At 31.9% G+C, this 20,030-nt stretch overlaps 1 protein-coding gene across 1 annotated transcript in view; it reads left to right on the top strand.

The window, feature by feature from the left end:
* LOC115878578 (fatty acyl-CoA reductase 1-like) overlaps nucleotides 1-20,030 on the top strand; it is a 28,772-nt gene that overhangs the window by 6,014 nt on the left and 2,728 nt on the right. Inside the window, exons 3-4 of the mRNA XM_030895113.1 lie at nucleotides 81-197; nucleotides 5,368-5,639. Of these exons, the coding sequence (XP_030750973.1) occupies nucleotides 81-197; nucleotides 5,368-5,639 (389 nt within the window). The remainder of the gene's footprint in view (nucleotides 1-80; nucleotides 198-5,367; nucleotides 5,640-20,030) is intronic.

The following is a 20,030-nucleotide window of genomic DNA, read 5'->3' on the forward strand; positions in this document are numbered from 1 at the left end:
CAGTATATTTAATTCATTAAGGATAAGGGTAGTTTATTTTGCATTTATAACTTTAATCTAAGTTGTCTCTTGGTTTGCAGATATTTAGTAACACTAATGAGCAGATTTTTTTAAGTAAACTGCATCCTATCGAAGGTGACTTAAGAAAAGAAGGACTTGGAATATCGAAAGAAGATGCGTTATTTCTGAAGGAAAATGTAAGTTAACACAATGGATACCGGATGTTGCATCGTCGAGCGGGACATAGGAAATCCCATGTAAATTTTAATGGGGTCAATTATTGGCTTCCCTAATTATTTTAGAGAATAATTCTATTTAGGTTTATTGAAGAGCACTAAAACCCACATAAAGCAGTTACCTTTTACCTTGACTGGTGCTCATAAGTAAATACAGGGCCATAAGAAAGGAGAAATATTTAAAAAGAAATCGGCGATAACTCGTAAACGAGCTAATCAAAAATATCTAAAGTTATTCTTTTGAATGTGGGTTTTAGTGCTCTTCAATAAACCTAAATACAATTATTCTCTAAAATAATTAGGGAAGCCAATAATTGACCCAATTAAAATTTAAATGGTATTTCCTATGTCCCGTCCGACGATGCAACACCCGGTATAGTACAATTCCTCATATATGAACAAGAAGACCTTGTGGAGACATACCTATTTATGTTCATTTTTTTATAGATTTTTATGTTTACTTTTGTCCTGAATACTCACCTGATATATTAATATTTTCTCATAAATCACCCTGTAGAAACAAAACTCATAAAAAATCTATAAAATAAGGTGTAAATAATTTAAACACTAAAAAACAATAGCCAAAAAAATAATAGGTATTTTATAATAAATTGTCGCCAAATATCAAACTTAATAACATGTATTTACTCTATTCTTCTAGTTATTAAAACTAACACAAATCATTTGTTGCTTAATAAGCAGAAATTTCAAATTACCTGAATTATAGCATATAAGATAGTTTACGACAAAAGTTTTTAAAACAGAAAACTAAATCGAATTATCATATTATTATATTCTTTCTTCGTTGCATAAACTGTTAGAGTTTCCAAGTTCCATTTCCGGTCCTAAACAAACAAATCTCTATTTAACTTCTTTAAAGCATATTTGACTGTTAAATATAATGAAAAAGCGACACTGTTCAAATATAAAATTTCATTGCTACACCAGATGATAAGCAATCGAATAGAAATATATTTTCTACTGTATTATAAAAGGTTTTAAAATACGTTTGTTTACAGTTTAAATTTTCATTTTGGTGATATTTTACGTATATGATTTAACGGTACGTATGGTACGTACCGTTAATAATTTAAGTATAAAAAAAAATAAATGTAAAATTATTGGGATTATTAATAATAGAAGTTGCTTTTTTGAAAAATTATTAAATTCCAAATAATAGTGACCATAGAGATCTCCTAGAAAAAGTTTGAATGAATAAAACTGCAATTTTGACTTCTTTATATTTTTGAGTCTGGGCATCTAACTTTGAATCCGAATATAAAATTTTCGTAGAAAATGAAGCACATTTAACTTTTTTAAAGATCTACAAATTGATAGAAATAAAAGCTACAACGTGATACCTAGTATAATTTTAGACACAAAATGTGACAGACTGATGTTAGTACTAATGTTACAAAAATCATGTTAGTACTGGAGAGTTAGTGTATTTTTTGTATTTTTATCTCCAGTAATCTGAAAATGTGTTTGTTCTTTTCAAAGACTGAAACATGAATAATTAAAACTACAAAAATATTTGCATTGTTTAATCAATTTTAATGAATTTTACCTACCTTAATTACTATATTAGTCTCAAATCTTACCAAAGTTATTCATTTATTATGCATAATTATATTTTTTATCTTCAATAATTCAAAGGTCTCTTTTCTAATTACACGTATTAAATCTTATAAGTTGCTAATTCCATTAATCAAAACTTATCTGGAAAATCGATATCGTCAAAGATTTGAATGCTCCTCGATGATAAAAAATGCAACTCGATGATAAAATGCTTTTCAAATTCCTTATTTTGTTGAAAAATTCCACAGGATATTTCAAACTCTCGCCATATTAATATCGCCAATATTTTGTTTTTCTCTTATAATAGATTCAAGTATGTTAGCTACAAATTTCTTGAAGAATCAGTAAAACTGTTCTTCTTAGCAGTTGAAAATATTCTTTTAATTGTTTTCTAATTTAACCATCCTTAATTTTAATTATATAAGATCATTAAGATCAAAGTCATTTTCCACCACAAGTAATTATATATTTCTCTATAAATTGTAAGTTTTTTTAACTATATGTAAAGCTTCATTCAGAACTCGCAATTAGTGGAATAAATTAAAGGTTTATGGTTTCAATTAGCGTAGAAGTTTAATTATGTTCCTTTAATTTTAATGCAAGCATCCAAAACGACAAAATTAGTGGTAGACATTTTCAATTAGTAGAAAAAGTTATCAAACACTTAACTTTTCCATTAATTATACTTCAAAATTTGCGAGAAATGTCATTTTCGTCTTTGATTATCTTCCGTCAAGAGCAATTGTGGTTAGAAATCTAAAGTTGTTTGTTTTATAAGTTAAATATTAGGTTTTCTCTATGGCTACAACTGACTAATGCAAGCTGTTGCTAGGATATTCTATTAATTTTAATTGTGTTTTTTAGACATTGTGAATGATCGTGAACTAAAAAGTATAAAGTGTAATTGAAACCACTAATTTATTCCACTAATTGCGAGGTTCTGAATGAAGCTTAAGTGTCTCTTTTTAACTTGATTTGTTTGACTTGTGTGACTGTTTTTGGTTGTCTTTTATTATTAATTTTAGCTTAGGGATTGACCTGTTAAGCTTCATTCAGAACGTCAAAATTAGTGGAATAATAGTGGTTTCAATGAGCGTAGAAGTTTGTCCATTTAATTTCAATGTAAGCATTCAAAGCGTCAAAATTAGTGGTAGTCACTTTCAATTAGTAGAAAAAGTTAACAAGCTTTTAACTTTTCCACTAATTATACTTCAAAATTTGCGACGAGTGTCATTTTAGCTTTTGATTATCATCCGTCAAGAAAAATTGTGGTTAGAAATTAAAAGTTGATTAGTGTGATAAGCTAAATATTAGGCTTTCTCTATACAACTATACTGTTGCTAGGATATTCTATTAATTTTAATTGTGTTTTTAGACATTGTGAATGATCCTAAACTAAAAAGTATAAAGTGTAATTGAAACCACTAATTTATTCCTCTAATTGCCAAGTTCTGAATGAAGCTGAAGTGTCTCTTTTTAACTTGATTTGTTTGACTTCTGTGATTGTTTTTGGTTATCTTTTATTACTAATTTTAGCTTAGGGATTGACCTGTTAAGCTTCATTCAGAACGTCGAAATTAGTGGAATAATAGTGGTTTCAATTAGCGTAGAAATTTGTTCATTTGAATTTAATTTAACCATTCAAAACGTCAAAATTAGTGGTAGTCAATTTCAATTAGTAGAAAAAGTTAACCAAGTTTTTAACTTTTCCACTAATTATACTTCAAAATTTGCCAGGAATGTCATTTTAGCTTTTAATTATAATCCGTCAAGAGAAATTGTGGTTAGAAATTAAAAGTTGATTGTGTGATAAGCTAAATATTAGGCTTTCTCTATACAACTATAATGTTACTAGGATATTCTATTAATTTTAATTGTGTTTTTTAGACATTGTGAATGATCGTAAACTAAAAAGTATAAAGTGTAATTGAAACCACTAATCTATTCCTCTAATTGCCAGGTTCTGAATGAAGCTTAAGTGTCTCTTTTTAACTTGATTTTTTGACTTCTGTGATTGTTTTTGGTTGTCTTTTATTACTAATTTTAGCTTAGGGATTGACCTGTTAAGGTTCATTCAGAACGTCGAAATTAGCGGAATAATAGTAGTTTCAATTAGCGTAGAAATTTGTTCATTTAATTTTAATGTAACCATTCAAAACGTCAAAATTAATGGTAGTTAATTTCAATTAGTAGACAAAGTTAACTAAGTTTTAACTTTTCCACTAATTATACTTCAAAATTTGCGAGGAGTGTCATTTTAGCTTTTAATTATCATCCGTCAAGAGAAATTGTGGTTAGAAATTAAAAGTTGATTGTGTGATAAGCTAAATATTAGGCTTTCTCTATACAACTATACTGTTGCTAGGATATTCTATTAATTTTAATTGTGTTTTTTAGACATTGTGAATGATCGTAAACTAAAAAGTATAAAGTGTAATTGAAACCACTTATTTATTCCTTTAATTGCGAGGTTCTGAATGAAGCTTAAGTGTCTCTTTTTAACTTGATTTGTTTGACTTCTGTGATTGTTTTTGGTTGTCTTTTATTGCTAATTTTAGCTTAGGGATTGACCTGTTCATTCAGAACGTCGAAATTAGTGGAATAATAGTGGTTTCAATTAGCGTAGAAATTTATTCATTTAATTTCAATGTAACATTTCAAAACGTTAAAATTAGTGGTAGTCAATTTCAATTAGTAGAAAAAGTTAACAAAGTTTTAACTCTTCCACTAATTATACTTCAAATTTGCGAGGAGTGTCATTTTGGCTTTTGATTATCATTCGTCAAGAGAAATTGTGGTTATGGATACAACTATACTGTTGCTAGGATGTTCTATTGATTTTAATATTTTAATTGTGTTCTTTTAGACATTGTGAATGATCGTAAACGAAAAAGTATAAAGTGTAATTGAACCCACTAATTGCGAGGTTTTGAATGAAGCTTTAGACGTAACAGTTATAAAATTATGAGAATACGTATCTTCTATTCCCTCAATTGAGGATATTTATTCCTAATGAACACAAATTGGGTCAGTGGACGTTTGTTAAATATATGGAACTTTAAAATACACGAGCATTTTTAGGTGTCCTTTTTTTGTATTTTTGTCTCCGATAAAAGAAAATTCTCTGAACATTTGTTTATTTTTTTACAGACTGAAACATGAATAATTAAAACTACAAAAAAATCGCATTGTTTAATCAATTTTAATAAGTTTTACCGATCTTAATAACTATATTATCTCAAATCTCTACAAAATTTTTCATTTATTAAGCATAATTATATTTTTTATATCCAATAATCCAAAAGGTCTCTTTTCTAATTACACGGATTAAAAGGAAAAAAATATCTTACAAGTTGCTCATCCGAAAACGTGAATAATTAAAACTAATCTGGAAAATCGATATTCCCAAAGATTAAAACAACCCTAAGCATCTTGTAATCGGTAATTCAGCGCCGTAACGGCAAAAACAGCCGACCAACTCCGCACCGCAGATAAGCAGCCGGCACCCGAACCGTCTAGTCTAATTAACCGGTAACTCTGATTTATTTTTCAGATAAACGTGGTATTCCATTGCGGCGCCTCTCTCAACATGGACGCCAAACTCGCCGACGCCGTAATGACCAACGTTAATGGCACGGCCGAAATTTTGAACTTAATGAAAGGATCCCGGACGCTTAGGGCTTTTGTCCTCGTGTCGACCGCTTACTCCAACTGTATGAACGAAATAATCGAGGAGAAATTTTACGAGCCTCCCATAGATCCGAAATTGTTGATTATGATGGCGAATAATATGAAAGCTGAGCTTTTGAACGATATAAGTTCGAGGTGAGAATAATGGTTTGGTAAAAAATTAATGTCCGATACACTGAAAAAAAGGATCTCTCAGTCGAAATGAATATGACTTTGACCCAAAAGATTGGCGCTTTTCAATAGGGCCAAGAACGACGTTTCTTTACCCAAAGCATTAACTATCTTTTCATAAGCTTTAAAAAATTACTTTAGAGAATAGAAGAATCTATCTGTCCAAAGTATTTCACTCTTGACCTAAAATGAATATGCAAAGAAGTTCTTGCTACAAGAACAATAGTCTCTTTGATTCATGCAAAAATTCTTAATTGAAAAGGGACCATTTCTTGATTAAAGAGACACTTTTCTTAAACCCATAGCGAATACTATTAACTCAACTAAAATTTATTTTGATCTAAGGGAAGTCTATACATCATATACAGGCATATTACGAGGTATATTATTTTCTGATAAATTTAGGTTTTCCTGGTCTGTAGTAAGTAAAGTGTTATTATTTTCCTCGATAGTAGTTATTTCTGCTTCTTCACTCCTTGGTATTTTTTGGGGTGGTTCATCACTCTACAAATTACAAAGAAATGTTATATCACGATTTCAAAGTAAAGCAAATAAATTGTTAAAATTATAAGCCTTGGTCACATTTTGAATTTTTTAATACGACGACTTGAAATTCTAAAATTTTTGTAATTATTTGCATATAAAAATCGATACCTATATTCTTATTCTATCTATAGTCACACATGCATTATCTAAACAGGTGCATTAGATAAATGTCTCTTACCTTCAAATATAGCAAATAAATGCTCTAATTTCTATTTTTTCAGAAACTCATTTAAAGAATCCATATATCCTAAAACTTGTCCATAAAAAATGACAAATGCATGTTAATAACAATCACTAATTTGTTATGCGTTTAAAAAGCAAATTATGCAAAATTCCAAGTGAAAAATTCCAAGCAACAAAACCCGTGCGTACTATGATGTACGACTGATCGGACTGCCGACTGATTGTATATACCGTCCTTCGTCATCGTTTTTGCGTGTTGTTATTATTTTTCATCAAAAGAGTATTTAGCTATTGAAAAAATGATCATGTTTCTTGAACGAAGTACTTCCTAGCTTATTTTTCTTATTATCTTAAAACAAAGTAACTTGCACTTGGTTGAATGAAAATAGATTCAAGGGAAATTTTCGAATTTTTCAAGAGTTTTTTTTTCACCAGTTTTCTTGAGTTAAGTGAGTTTTACTTCAGGCACCAAACCAAACCAAACCAAACTAAAATAAATTCTCTTGCCATTAAATTTTTTTTTCAGGAACGATGACGACTTTAGTTAAAGTCTATCTTTTTTATCAGTGTACACAGGACAAATTTTCAAAATTGAAAAATTTATTTATCCATCGCAACTAGGATTCATAGGGTATGGTTGATGAAGCTCAATTAAAATATAACAGTTCTGACAAATCCGGATTTGGTATCGAGGGTACTGGATCGAGGGGTAAACCGCTGAGTTTCTGTACACTAATACCAAAGTATTGCCAAAAATACAGATTAAATACTAAAATTTCTCAAGCAGTGCCACTAATGCCAAACTAATTCGAATGTAATACCAGAAACACCACGAATAATGCCAAAAATTGCAACTAACTCCAATAATACCAGTCTTATCACGAGTTATGGCAAAAAATTCCAATTAATTCCTACTAATGCCAAAAATGCCAACCAATACCACTAATACCACTAATACCTAGTAATGCCAACATCCTGTACACCAAAATACACCAGCGGTTTAATATACCCCTCGGCCTGTATATTATCAAGGATACTATTGAGGAAACTTCATCTATGATGGCCAATTAGAAAACAGGGTTTTTCTCAAAAATATGCAGGTGAAGAGGTATTTTAAATGTTTGCTATTTTATTCACTGGAAAATTTGTATCTTTTTCTGATATAGCGTATTTTTCTTTATCTCATAAAATAAAGTGGTGGGGAAAGGTTAAACTTGCGTTTGTTAAACTATTGATAACTCTGGTTTGACTTATCCGATTTAAAAAAAACTAGGCACATTTAAAAAAGATTTTCTTCCCCAATGATCGCCAGTATAAATTTTGTTAAACAGATTTTTATGGTAGAGGGCGCTGTTTGACATCATAATCGATACTGCGCTCTTGCTTAAAAAAATTAAATAACAGGCTACGTTTCTTTTTACACAGTTAAATAGAGCACAAAATTTCCAAAATATCAATGCAAACCGCAACTTTCTATCTACTCTCTAACGGGAGATATTAAGAAAGAAAATCATATTAGGCTGCCGCCTAGGATTATAAAGTCTAAAAATTATAGTAGTAAGCTAGGAAATAAAAATAGATATACCAAAACGTATATTTTAGTTTCATTTTAATGCCATTTAATTGTTATTTATCTAAAGTAAGTGGTATCAAAGAATCTCTACACATTCATAGCAAAATAAGCGGCACAACTGTACAAGCTGAACCATCATGCTGATGAAATGGTAATAAATGCAATTTCCTCATGATGGATCCCCTAACAAAATTGGCAATTCATCTCTTAGAAATGGTGTATAGTTCATTTCATTCAGATGATTAAAAAAGCCCAATCATTGGCCATCCTATATAGAATTCCTGCCAAAACATTTACCGACCAACAGTCTTGGTGCTGAACTGCTTGCACCGAAAGTAGAATTGGACCAGTTATACAGGGTGTTTCAAAACAAATGCGAAAAACTTTAGGGGGTGATTCCTTGTTCAAAATAAAGGGTAGTTTGCTTTATAAACGTTGGGTCAAAAGTCAACCATTAGGGAGATATCGCGGTACAAAGATGGCGGAAAATTAATGTTTTTATTTTTTATCTTGAAAACAAAAAGAGATAGACTAATGAAATTTTATGGAAGCATTACTGTTATGAAAACACACTTTCAGGTAATTTTTTTACTTTTTTAAAATGAGTGGAAGGGGTTGAAATAAACTACCCCTATCATTCTTGTTAACGAAATTTAAAGAAAAATCTTATCAAACACATGCAAATGCTTTAATTTGGATAGAAAAAATAAAATGTAAAGCATTACATGTCAGGACAAAAAACATTTTTAGATTAAGAATCTAGTGATAATAACGATAAAAATAAATCATCTAGATAATAACGTATTGCAGTAGAGTAATGTCAAATAAAATAATATTAGGAACATCCTAAAAAGTAACAGCGGCCGACTAGATTTTTTCCTAAAAAAATTACAGCAGCCCACCAGATTCTTTATCAGAAAATGTTTTTTGTCCTGACATGTAATGCTTTACATTTTATTTTTTAATTTCAAATCGGAGAGTTTTATCAAAAAATACAAGAGATAAAAAGTTTCTAAACAAACTAAACTATCCAAATTAATTTTTTTTTGCATGTGTTTGATAAGATTTTTCTTTAAATTTCGTTAACAAGAATGATAGGGGTAGTTTATTTCAACCCCTTCCACTCATTTTAAACAAGTGAAAAATTACCAGAAAGTGTGTTTTCATAACAGTAATGCTTCCATAAAATTTTATTAGTCTATCTCTTTTCGTTTTCAAGATAAAAAATAAAAACATTATTTTTCCGCCATCTTTGTACCGCGATATCTCCCTAATGGTTGACTTTTGACCCAACGTTTATGAAGCAAACTACCCTTTATTTTGAACAAGGAATCGCCCCCTGAAGTTTTTCGCATTTGTTTTGAAACACCCTGTATACACAGGTTAAGATTCGCATCTTCGGTGCTCGATGAAAAGTCACCCAAACAACAGAAACTTAATAATATGATAATAAACAACACAAACAACAGGTAAAAGAAAACAAGTGAAATTGAAAAAACAGAACTTGGATTAATAACTAAATAATGTTACATGAAATACGGCCATACGAAATTATATTGAAATTATATTATATTTATATTATTATATATAATTATTATATCGGCCGTTTTCTGTTAAAAGTAATATGGCGGCACAACATTCCTAAAAAAATTTAATAACATACATAATAACGTTATTGATTGTCTGACTTTCGGACATTTTAACCTGAGCTTATGGAATATATGGATGGACGATAATGTTACATAAACACGTTTAAAAATTTATGACATCATTTTTTTAAGAAAATGTCCGAAATTCGGCTGCATTAAAACTAAACTTAAACGTTTTGATATTTTGACCTAACCAATTTACCTCTTTTTGTTTCCTAGCCTATAATTTTTAGACTATACAGGGTGTCCCAGAAATAAGTGCAAATATTTTAAGGGGTGGTAGATCTCGATAAAAGAAACATATTTTCCCTTTATCGTTTTGCAAATAAGTTCAAAATATCAGAGTTACTTTGTTTTGAAAATTCCCAAAAAAATGATTTTTTGCTAAAATTTTGAGAACCACTGGATCTTCTCTGGATTTTCCCTCTTGTAAATTTAATATAATACCTATGTTACCATATTATCAAGAAATTATGTTTTTTTAACTAAAAACTAAAAAAAATCCAAAAAGTTTTGCAAAAAATTTCGAATTTTCAATTTTTTTTTTCGCGAAAAAACCCTCATAGGCGTGTTTCTGGGGTGAACTACCAGTTAAAATATTTGCGCTTATTTCTAGGACACCCTGTATAATTCTAGGCGGAAGCCTGACATGATTTGTTCTCTTAATATTTCCGGTTAGAGAGAAGATAGAAAGTTGTTGTTTGCGCTGATATTTGGAAATTTTGTGCAAAAGGAAACATAGCCTACTATTTCATTTTTTATGCAAAAGCACAATATCTGTTATACCACCGGTTATACTGTCAAACAGCGTCCTCTAGCTACCACGAAAAAATCTATAGAAACAAAATTTATACCAGACAAATACCGTATATCAGAAAAATTACAAATTTCCCATTGAATTAATATAGCAATATTTAAAATACCTCTTCACCTGTATATTTTTGAGAAAAATCCTGTTTTCTGGTTGGCTATCAGAGATGCGTCCCCTAGCGGACATTTTTCGAATTAAATTTCGAAAATAATTTCCAACGATATATTTTCTTGGCCGGTTTACTTAATTACAATTTTTTTCCCAAAGTTATACGATAAGTAGTTTCTGATATACAGCCGGCGTCCATTCGTTAACCACCCGATATATTAAAAGTCTTTAAAACATATTTTGGTTAAGGAAGGACACAAATTATCTTCATTTTAGTCCATTTTTCATACGAATAGAGAGGAAACAAAATAATATTTATTATTCCCCGTGACAGCTCAGTTTATGTAACTGTCAAGATTTGTCTGAGATTAGTGTGCAACGGTTGCATAATTTGCAAGAAATATTACTAACGACACCGCACTGAGAAGCAAACGTTTGTTCATTTCGAATTTGATCCTTATTTAATCAGAATTATTCGAGAAGCGATGTTGCTTTGTTGGCAATTATTAATTAATCTTTTTGGATCTCGCAAAAATAATTAATTTGAACGTTTTTAATTGGTTGTTAACGGTACTATTATTATCAATTTAAGCGTTGGGTATATTTTGGAATTAAATTTCAATTACCAGGACTTAACAAAACTTTAGAATCATATTTTGTTTACATTGAGCTTATTAGTAATGAAGCAGAAAAAACCGCATGTAGGGCAATTATTTATGTTATTTTAAAATATATGTTAAAAAGATATTTGCAGGGAAGTTATCTTTTTAATCCGGGTTATATTAAATATATTACCTTAAACAGGGTAGCAACGAAAAAGATCAATCGGGAATAGTGCTTAGACATAAAATTGTTATTACAGTTGGGGGTTGGAACCTTTGGTGTTACAACAGCAAAATAAAACACTAACTCACCACAATATACTTTTACTTCTACACTGGACGCGCCGTTTCGATAACCATGTTAGCATGATCAGCAGATGATTAGAACTAAACTAATATCTACAAATTGTGCGTTTATATACTCGCTTAGTTGGTTCTGCGGGCGTGGCAAAAACTAGTCAAATGAGTCAAAACCAACCGAGCGTAACATTTAGTTACCGAAAGAGTAGTAGGAACAGAGAACTGGAAGAAATTGGGCCATTGTCTCTGCTCATACTTTTCTTTTTTTTTTTTGATGAGGTGGGAAAAAATCTTGCATAGACACCAATACCAACGATTTTGTATGATATTTGGTAGTGTCGGATTCTTACCGTGGTTTTTCTGTGTCGGATTCTTACCGTAGTGTCGGATTCTTACCGACTAAAAAAACCCTCCTCCCTTCGTTTTGCCTTCTATGCACCGGTAACCGCTCTCGCATTTCTTCAGTGCATTAGGCTGTCTAAAGAAGATGTTCTTTTTCTTTGGTCTCTATTATTTCTCTGGCAGTCCTATATGTGCCTTCCCAAGATTCTGTGCTCATGACTAGACTTTCCATCATGTTAGAAATATTAAATGTAAGTCCTGAGCGTATTTGGAATTGATGTCTTTGTTGACTCCATCGGAAACAGTAGTATAGGGTATGTTCAACGTCGTCCACTGTTCCACAGTATTTACACAGATCAGTACTAGATCTTTTCCGTTTGTAGAGATACTGTCTAAAACACCCGTGTCCTGAAAGTGCTTGCGTTAAATAATAGTCCACTTCACCTTTCGAGTTTAGCCATGTCTCAATGTCTGGGATAAGCTTGTGTGTCCAGCGTCCGTACTTTCCGTTGTCCCATTTTTGCTGCCAGCGTTTCACTAAGTTCTTTCGGGCTTCATCTTTTGCAATACCCTCATAAACTTCAAGCCTTTCTATTATTTGCAGTTCTATGGGAGGAATTTTTGATATTATATTTACGGCCTCTCTCGATATTGACCGATACGCACATGCAACTCGGATACATGCAGTTCTTTGAATCCTACCTAGTTTTTGCACAAGTCTTTTATTTTCTGTCGCTTTGTGCCACGCTGGAGCCGCATACAGAATTTGTGAGTGTGCCACACCCATAAGAACCCTCCTTCTAGACGATTTTGGTCCTCCGATATTTGGTAAAAGTCGGCTTAATAAACGTGTGGTGCCCTCGAGCTTTTGTATAGTTTTATTAATATGCTGGGCAAAGGTTCTTTTTGTGCCCAGCCATACGCCTAAATATTTAATAGCTTGTTTTGGAATAACTATAGTGTCTGCTATCTGAAACGTTATAGGAGATAACATTCTTTTAGTGGTTAGGAGAACAGCTTCGGTCTTTTTCGGGGCCAATCTCAAGTTTCTGCTAAGCAGCCATTTACATGTTCTGAGCAGCGAGGTATTAACAACATCCATTAATATAAATTCATTTTTGGCTACTGCTACCATAGCCACGTCATCTGCAAACCCTATTAATGTAACGCCTTCAGGCATTTCTACTTTAAGCAAGTCATCATATAAAATGTTCCACAATGTGGGACCCAAAACTGAGCCTTGCGGAACACCACTATTTATGGTTAGCGTTTTTGTAATATTTTCAGCTTCCATCTGTATTGACCGATCTGAAAGATATGATGATATGATCTTAATCAAGTTCTTCTCGATGCCTCTTCTATCTAGTGCCTCTAGGATTTGTTGCCATGAGGCGCTATTGAATGCATTTTGCTCATCAAGGGTGATAACTGCACAGATTCTTCTGTTCTGAGGAGCAAAGTTTGCAGCATCATCCGCAATTTTGAGTACTTCACGTATGGCATCAACAGTTTGTCGACCCTTTCTAAAGCTGTACTGTTTTTCGGAGAGACTTTTATCGGGCTGCGAGAGTTCTTCTTTTAGCTTTCCCAATATCAGATGTTCGTAGAGCTTTCCCTCTACGTCCAGTAAGCTAATGGGTCTGTATGCTGTTGGATCATGAATTCCTTTGTTTATTTTGTCTCTGCTCATACTATCTTTACATTTATTAATGTTGACGCTCTCATACGCATCTAATTGCCTGTAATTTGAGACTTGTTTAACTAATTTCAAAGTATTAATATCTATACAGTATTAATATTTATACAATGTTCTTTATAAACAATATGTTCAGCAACGCAAGATTTATCTGGTCTACCATATCTTATATGAGCTATATTATGTTCTTTAAATCTAGTTAATATTGATCTTCTAGTTTGCCCAACATATTTCTGAATATAATATTTACATGAAATTTCATAAATACCCGACCTTTCTAATAGAGATGTTTTATCTTTAGGATTATCTAATAATTGTTGTAATTTAGTATTAGCACTATACACAAGTTAATAATTGACATCCTTTAAAATTCTTTTTAAACCACGTGATAACTCTATCAAACGGTATTGAAAAATATCTTGATGTATCTTTCTCCACTTGAAAAGTCGAATTTTCAACAATCGCAAACTTCTACCTACGTTTTCTAATTATTTTATCCACTAATGAAGGAGCATATCCATTACACTCAGCTACATTCTTAATGTACTCTCTTTCTATTTCAAATCTTTCGTTGGTAAGTGGAAAACTAAGTAATCTATCAACTAAGAAATTTAAACTAGCCATCTTATGTTCCACACCATGATAACACCTCCCCTAGAAAGGTCGGGTATTTATGAAATTTCATGTAAATATTGTAATCAGGAATATGTTGGGCTAACTAGAAGATCAATATTAACTAGATTTAAAGAACATGTAGCTCAGATTAGATATGGTAGACCGGATAAATCTTGCGTTGCTGAACATATTGTTGATAAAGAACATTGTATAGATATTAATAATTTATTAGTTAAATAAAAAAATAGTTAAACAAGTCTCAAATTACAGGCAATTAGATGCGTATGAGAGCGTCAAAATTAATAAATGTAAAGATAGTATGAGTAGAGACAATGGCCCAATTCCTTCCAGTTCTCTGTTCCTACTGCTCTAGTTTCGGTAACTAATTGTAACGCTCGGTTGGTTTTGTCTCGCTTGGCTAGTTTTTGCCACGCCCATTCAGAACCAACTAACTCCCAATTTGTATATATTAGTTTAGTTTTAATCATCTGCTGATGATGCTAACATGGTTAGTGAAAAGTGCATCCAGTGCATGTAAAAGTAAAAGTTTTTTGGTGTATTGTGGTGATTTGGTGTTGTATTTTGCTGCCATAAAATAGTATCAGGAAGATTTGAAAAAAATGTCCAAACCAAAATAAGATAATTTTTGCCAGCCCCTAGCCATTTTTGAAAACTATTATATTTAACTTAACGAGGACACCCATGTTCTACCAATCGCATAATAAGGACTTTAGATCTTCCTGATAGAAAACGCTTATAGTATTTTTTTCCCTTATATACAGGTATCTCTCGTGGGGAGATTTATCATGTAAAAATGAAATTTATATTTTATATCGAAATAGGGTCCGATTCTGCTTTATTTCGTAGCCACAGGGGGTTATAAATAGAAAGTCTTAGTTTTTCGATTTAGGGCCCTTAAATAGTTTAGGGGGATTTAAAACTTTTTGTCTGAAATAGATTATAATGGAATTATAATCTAACGAACTATCTAATAAGCCATAAACTTTTTCAAGAATCCGAAAGGTGCATATTTATGACTCCACAAAATTGCAATTCTTTTCCTATTTAACCGACTCTCTAACCCAATTACTTTCCGAGATACCTATAGATAATGTAGGAAACTCACCCTGTATATTTATATTAGTCTACAATTAAAAAATGTCAATACCTATGTGGCGGATTCATCTCTCCAAAAAACTCCTTTGCACTGCAAGAAAATCTACAAAATAAAATAGTTATTTTTTATAAACACTTCTGCGTTAAACCTAAACCCACACTGCTTGTCAGAAGTTATGTTTACAGTTATACAAATTGCATTTTTTTCTTTGTTAGGCGAATTTGTATAACTGTAAACATAACTTCTGACAAGCAGTGTCCGTTTAACGCAGAAGTGTTTACAAAAAATAACTATTTTATTTTGTAGATTTTCTTGCAGTGCAGTGGCGAAATACCCATAAAGGATTTTTTTGGAGAGAGTCTACCATTAATTTCAATATTTTTTGTTAAAAGCTTTTTTATCGAAACAAACCAAACTATTAAATAGTATATTTTTAGAATTATTCAAAAATGGCCAAATACTTACACCTTCACTAAAGCTGTATCAGAATCATTATTGATCACAGAAGGTAAAGACATGCCTGTAGCTCTTTTTCGACCAACAATTGGTAAGTTTACGTTTGTGTTGAAAATCCAACATCTAGCTGATCGTTTTTAGCACTCTTTTATCATAAGCAATGGAATGTATAACTGTTTTAGCGTGTCCTTCTTCTTGGATTTGACTTTAATTTTTTCGGGTAAACATTGGACGCACGCCTATTTGTGTATGCTTTTGAATATTATATGTCCTTCCAAATTCTAGTTGTCATTTTCTCACTGATAAAATTACTTCGTTAAGCACTTTACTAATTTTTTTTATCATACGATGGTTAAATAGATTAGCACTGAACCTAGACTTCACTATATTACCACTTTCTATGGTTTTGTAATCTTAAAATTGCTCTTTATATAATTTTCACTCTTTTTTAACAGGCCATATTAATATTATTATTATTATATTTAGTATAGGTACACATCACTGCATTATGCAAAAGTAATTTAATTAAAATTTAAGTAATTAATCAAGATACTCTTAAAAAATGTCTATACCTATGTGGCGGATTCATCTATCCAAAAAAATCCTTTATGGGTATTTCGCCACTGCACTGCAAGAAAAATCTACAAAATAAAATAGTTATTTTTTGTAAACACTTCTGCGTTAAACCTAAACGGACGCTGCTTGTCAGAAGTTGTGTTTACAGTTATAAAAATTTGCCTAACAAAGAAAAAAATGCTTAACGTTTCGGAAAGTTTTCTCTTTCCGTCGTCGGAAGCAAAAAAAATATAAAGAATAAAGAAAAAAACTATTTAAAATATTTAAATTGAACTATTCGAGAACACTTTACTTTTTAAAATAGATACGTCTACAAGAAACCGTTGACGTTCTGTTAAAATGACATTATATTAAGTTAAGAACTTATATAATATATTATCTTAAGAATTAATTAATATTTTTACTTATTATATTATATTAAGAACTTAATATAATGTCATTTTAACAGAACGTCAACGGTTTCTTGTAGACGTATCTATTTTAAAAAGTAAAGTGTTCTCGAATAGTTCAATTTAAATATTTTAAATAGTTTTTTTCTTTATTCTTTATATTTTTTTGCTTCCGACGACGGAAAGAGAAAACTTTCCGAAACGTTAAGCATTTTTTTCTTTGTTAGGCAAATTTTTATAACTGTAAACATAACTTCTGACAAGCAGCGTCCGTTTAGGTTTAACGCAGAACTGTTTACAAAAAATAACTATTTTATTTTGTAGATTTTTCTTGCAGTGCAGTGGCGAAATACCCATAAAGAATTTTTTTGGAAAGATACTCTTTTATTAGCATGTTAATAAATTTTATGCTGGCAATTCAAATCGGAGCTTTTAAATTTGATTCAGTGCGAATAAAGTGTGTATTTATCATATCACTTAGAATAACAGAACGCACTCTCCTATTTATTTTTATATACACTAAATTATTTATAAATAATAAAAGTGGCACTAAAATTAATAAGGTTTAGTTAAATATTGCGGATTTTATTTTAATAAATTTTCAAGATCGCCAACATTTCAAAACAAGCTCAGATATTATATTATAATTTTATAAATTAATTTGCTCTCATGAGTAACTTACGTTTGTGAAGTACTGTTGTGGTACCCACAGTGACTTCCTAAACTAAACGTATAATGCAGAAATGGAAAATCCACAGTTAAAATATGAATTGTGAAAAACATATGACCCCTTTTAAAAGATGTTAAATATTTTTTTTAATACAAGATTGTGAAGATACTATGTCTTTATTCCCTCATTCGAAAATATTCATTAATACGAACTCACACTGAATCAATGTACGTTTGTTACATTTTGTCTTTTCTTCGGCAACTGACTCGGGTTAGATATCGGGTTATATATATTGGATGTTTATTGATCAATGTCTAACTTTTTATAACAATGCTTACAACTTTATATGAATACAAAAAGGAAATACAGCACCTAGTTGATTATGTTTTTCCCGATTGTATTTTTTTTTTTTGATTTGTACCAAAAAAGAGGGTCCTATTTTTGTTAGTAAGAATGGCTGACGTGAATGAATTTTCAATACATTTCTTACACTTAGAAAAATTAGTTAGTGTGCCAAACGCATGCAATATCCATAAATATGTTTGTCTCTGATTAATACTGATTAATACTCGTAATAGATATACCGGGTGTCTTTCAAAACTGTCTCACCTCTATAAAGGATTGATGGACATATTCTATTTTCAACGTAATTATTTTTGGTCACTTCGTTTTTCACCCAAAAGGCCGACAAATGTTAATTTTTAAATGGTAGTATCTTTACATTTGACATTTTCGCTTTTGTATTTTAAATTTTAGTCTAGACAGTCATAACTGTGTTCATAAGGAAAATTTGACTCGAAATGGTAAGTATGTGGTACCAAACTATTCGTAAAAAATGCAGTTTCTAAATATGACAATGAGCCTCGTTCAATTTGAAAAAATAGAGTTATGATTAAAAATTCGATTTGGGCATTTTTTAATCGGCCCCATAACCGGGCATTTTTTAAAACAACCCCAATATAGAAGCATTAAACACAATACCTCAGTATAATAGGCTCGATGTATTAGATACCCCGATAACAGAACAGGAAATAATGGCATCCATAAAACAGCTTAAAAACAACAAATCAGCTGGCTGTGGCGCAATCCCGGCGGAAATCTGTAAGTGTGCAAGTAAAGAACTTATTAGTCACCTTAAGGCTGTCTTCGATGTCATATGGGTAAGCGGAGAGGTACCTCAGAACTTTTGCAATGCGAATATAGTGAATATATTTAAGAACAAAGGAAGCGCATCAGACTGCGGAAATTACCGGGGAATTTCACTGTTGGCTGTCGGAGGAAAAATACTCGCAAAAATTATGTCAAATCGCCTACACCCACACATAGAAAAAATCCTTCCAGAATCGCAAACGGGTTTTCGCACCAACCGTGGCACAGTCGATTCCATATTTTCCATCCGCCAACTACACGAAAACTTTTAAGTTTAAGTAAAAGAGCAGCAGTCTAAATTTTATGTTGCATTCATCGATCTAACAAAAGCCTTCGACTCTCTAAACAGAGATGCACTTTGGGCAATTATGAAAAAGTTCGGAGTACCCAACAAATTTCTTACAGTGTGTAAAAGCCTCCATAACAACAACCAGTCAAGAGTGTCACATCATGGATCACTGAGCGACCCTTTCCTAACAAATACAGGAGTTAGGCAGGGATGTGTCTTAGCGCCTCTCCTATTCAACATATTCATGGCAGCGCTCTCCATTATAGTGGACAGCAAACTGCAGGAGAGAGGACTGGGCATTAGATACAGATATGACGGCGGTCTGTTTAACATAAAAAGACTCAGGGCAAAAACACGTACAAAATTCATCACAGAACTTCAATACGCTGATGACTGCGCTCTAGTTGCAAACACGTTACATCAATTACAAGAAATGTTGAACACATATACCTGGGCATACGAGCCTTTGGGCCTTAAGCTAAACATTGACAAAACCAAAATCATGTGCACACCTCCGGAAGATCATAACAATGCTATAAAAATCGGAGAAGAACTATTGGAATATGTAGCGGAATTTAATTACCTCGGCAGTTTGATTTCGGAAAAGGCCAATATCGATTCTGAAATTCAGCACAGGATTAGCAGCGCCTCAAGAGCATTCTGGAAATTAAAAGACAGGGGTTTCTACAATCATGACTTGAGTACAAAAACGAAACTTGCAGTGTACTGAGCAATTATAATCCTCACCATGTTATATGGGAGCGAAACGTGGGTGCCGTACCGCCGACACATGAACGCATTAAACAAGTTGGAACAGAGACACCTTAGACAACTCTTAAGAATACGGTGGCTCCATCATGTCTCAAACGTATCGGTCCTTGAAAAAGCTAATTGCGAGAGTATTGAAGTCATGGTTACAAAATCCTGCTTAAGATGGGCTGGTCACGTATGCAGAATGCAAGAAAACCGCATACCAAAAGCTCTGCTTTACGGTGAGCTTGTAGACGGTAAGAGGAGGCCGGGTGGACAACTCAAAAGGTACAAGGACATTTTCCACGAAAACTTAAAGGGGATTAACTTGCAGAATCATTGGGATGAAGCAGTTCACAATAGAACTCAATGGAGAAGAATTGTAAACTCAGTTAATAGCGACAACCAAAAAGTAAAGAGGCAACAAAGCAATGAGATTTTTGAATGTCCGGAGTGCGGTAGGCAAATAACATCACGTATCGGGCTTTTCAGTCACAGAAAAGCTCATGAAAGAAAACGCCTTGCGTGACCATC

The sequence above is a fragment of the Sitophilus oryzae genome, unplaced genomic scaffold (assembly GCF_002938485.1).
Source record: "Sitophilus oryzae breed Bouriz unplaced genomic scaffold, Soryzae_2.0 scaffold_1518_pilon_pilon, whole genome shotgun sequence".
In the NCBI taxonomy this organism is placed as follows: Eukaryota; Metazoa; Arthropoda; class Insecta; order Coleoptera; family Curculionidae; genus Sitophilus; species Sitophilus oryzae.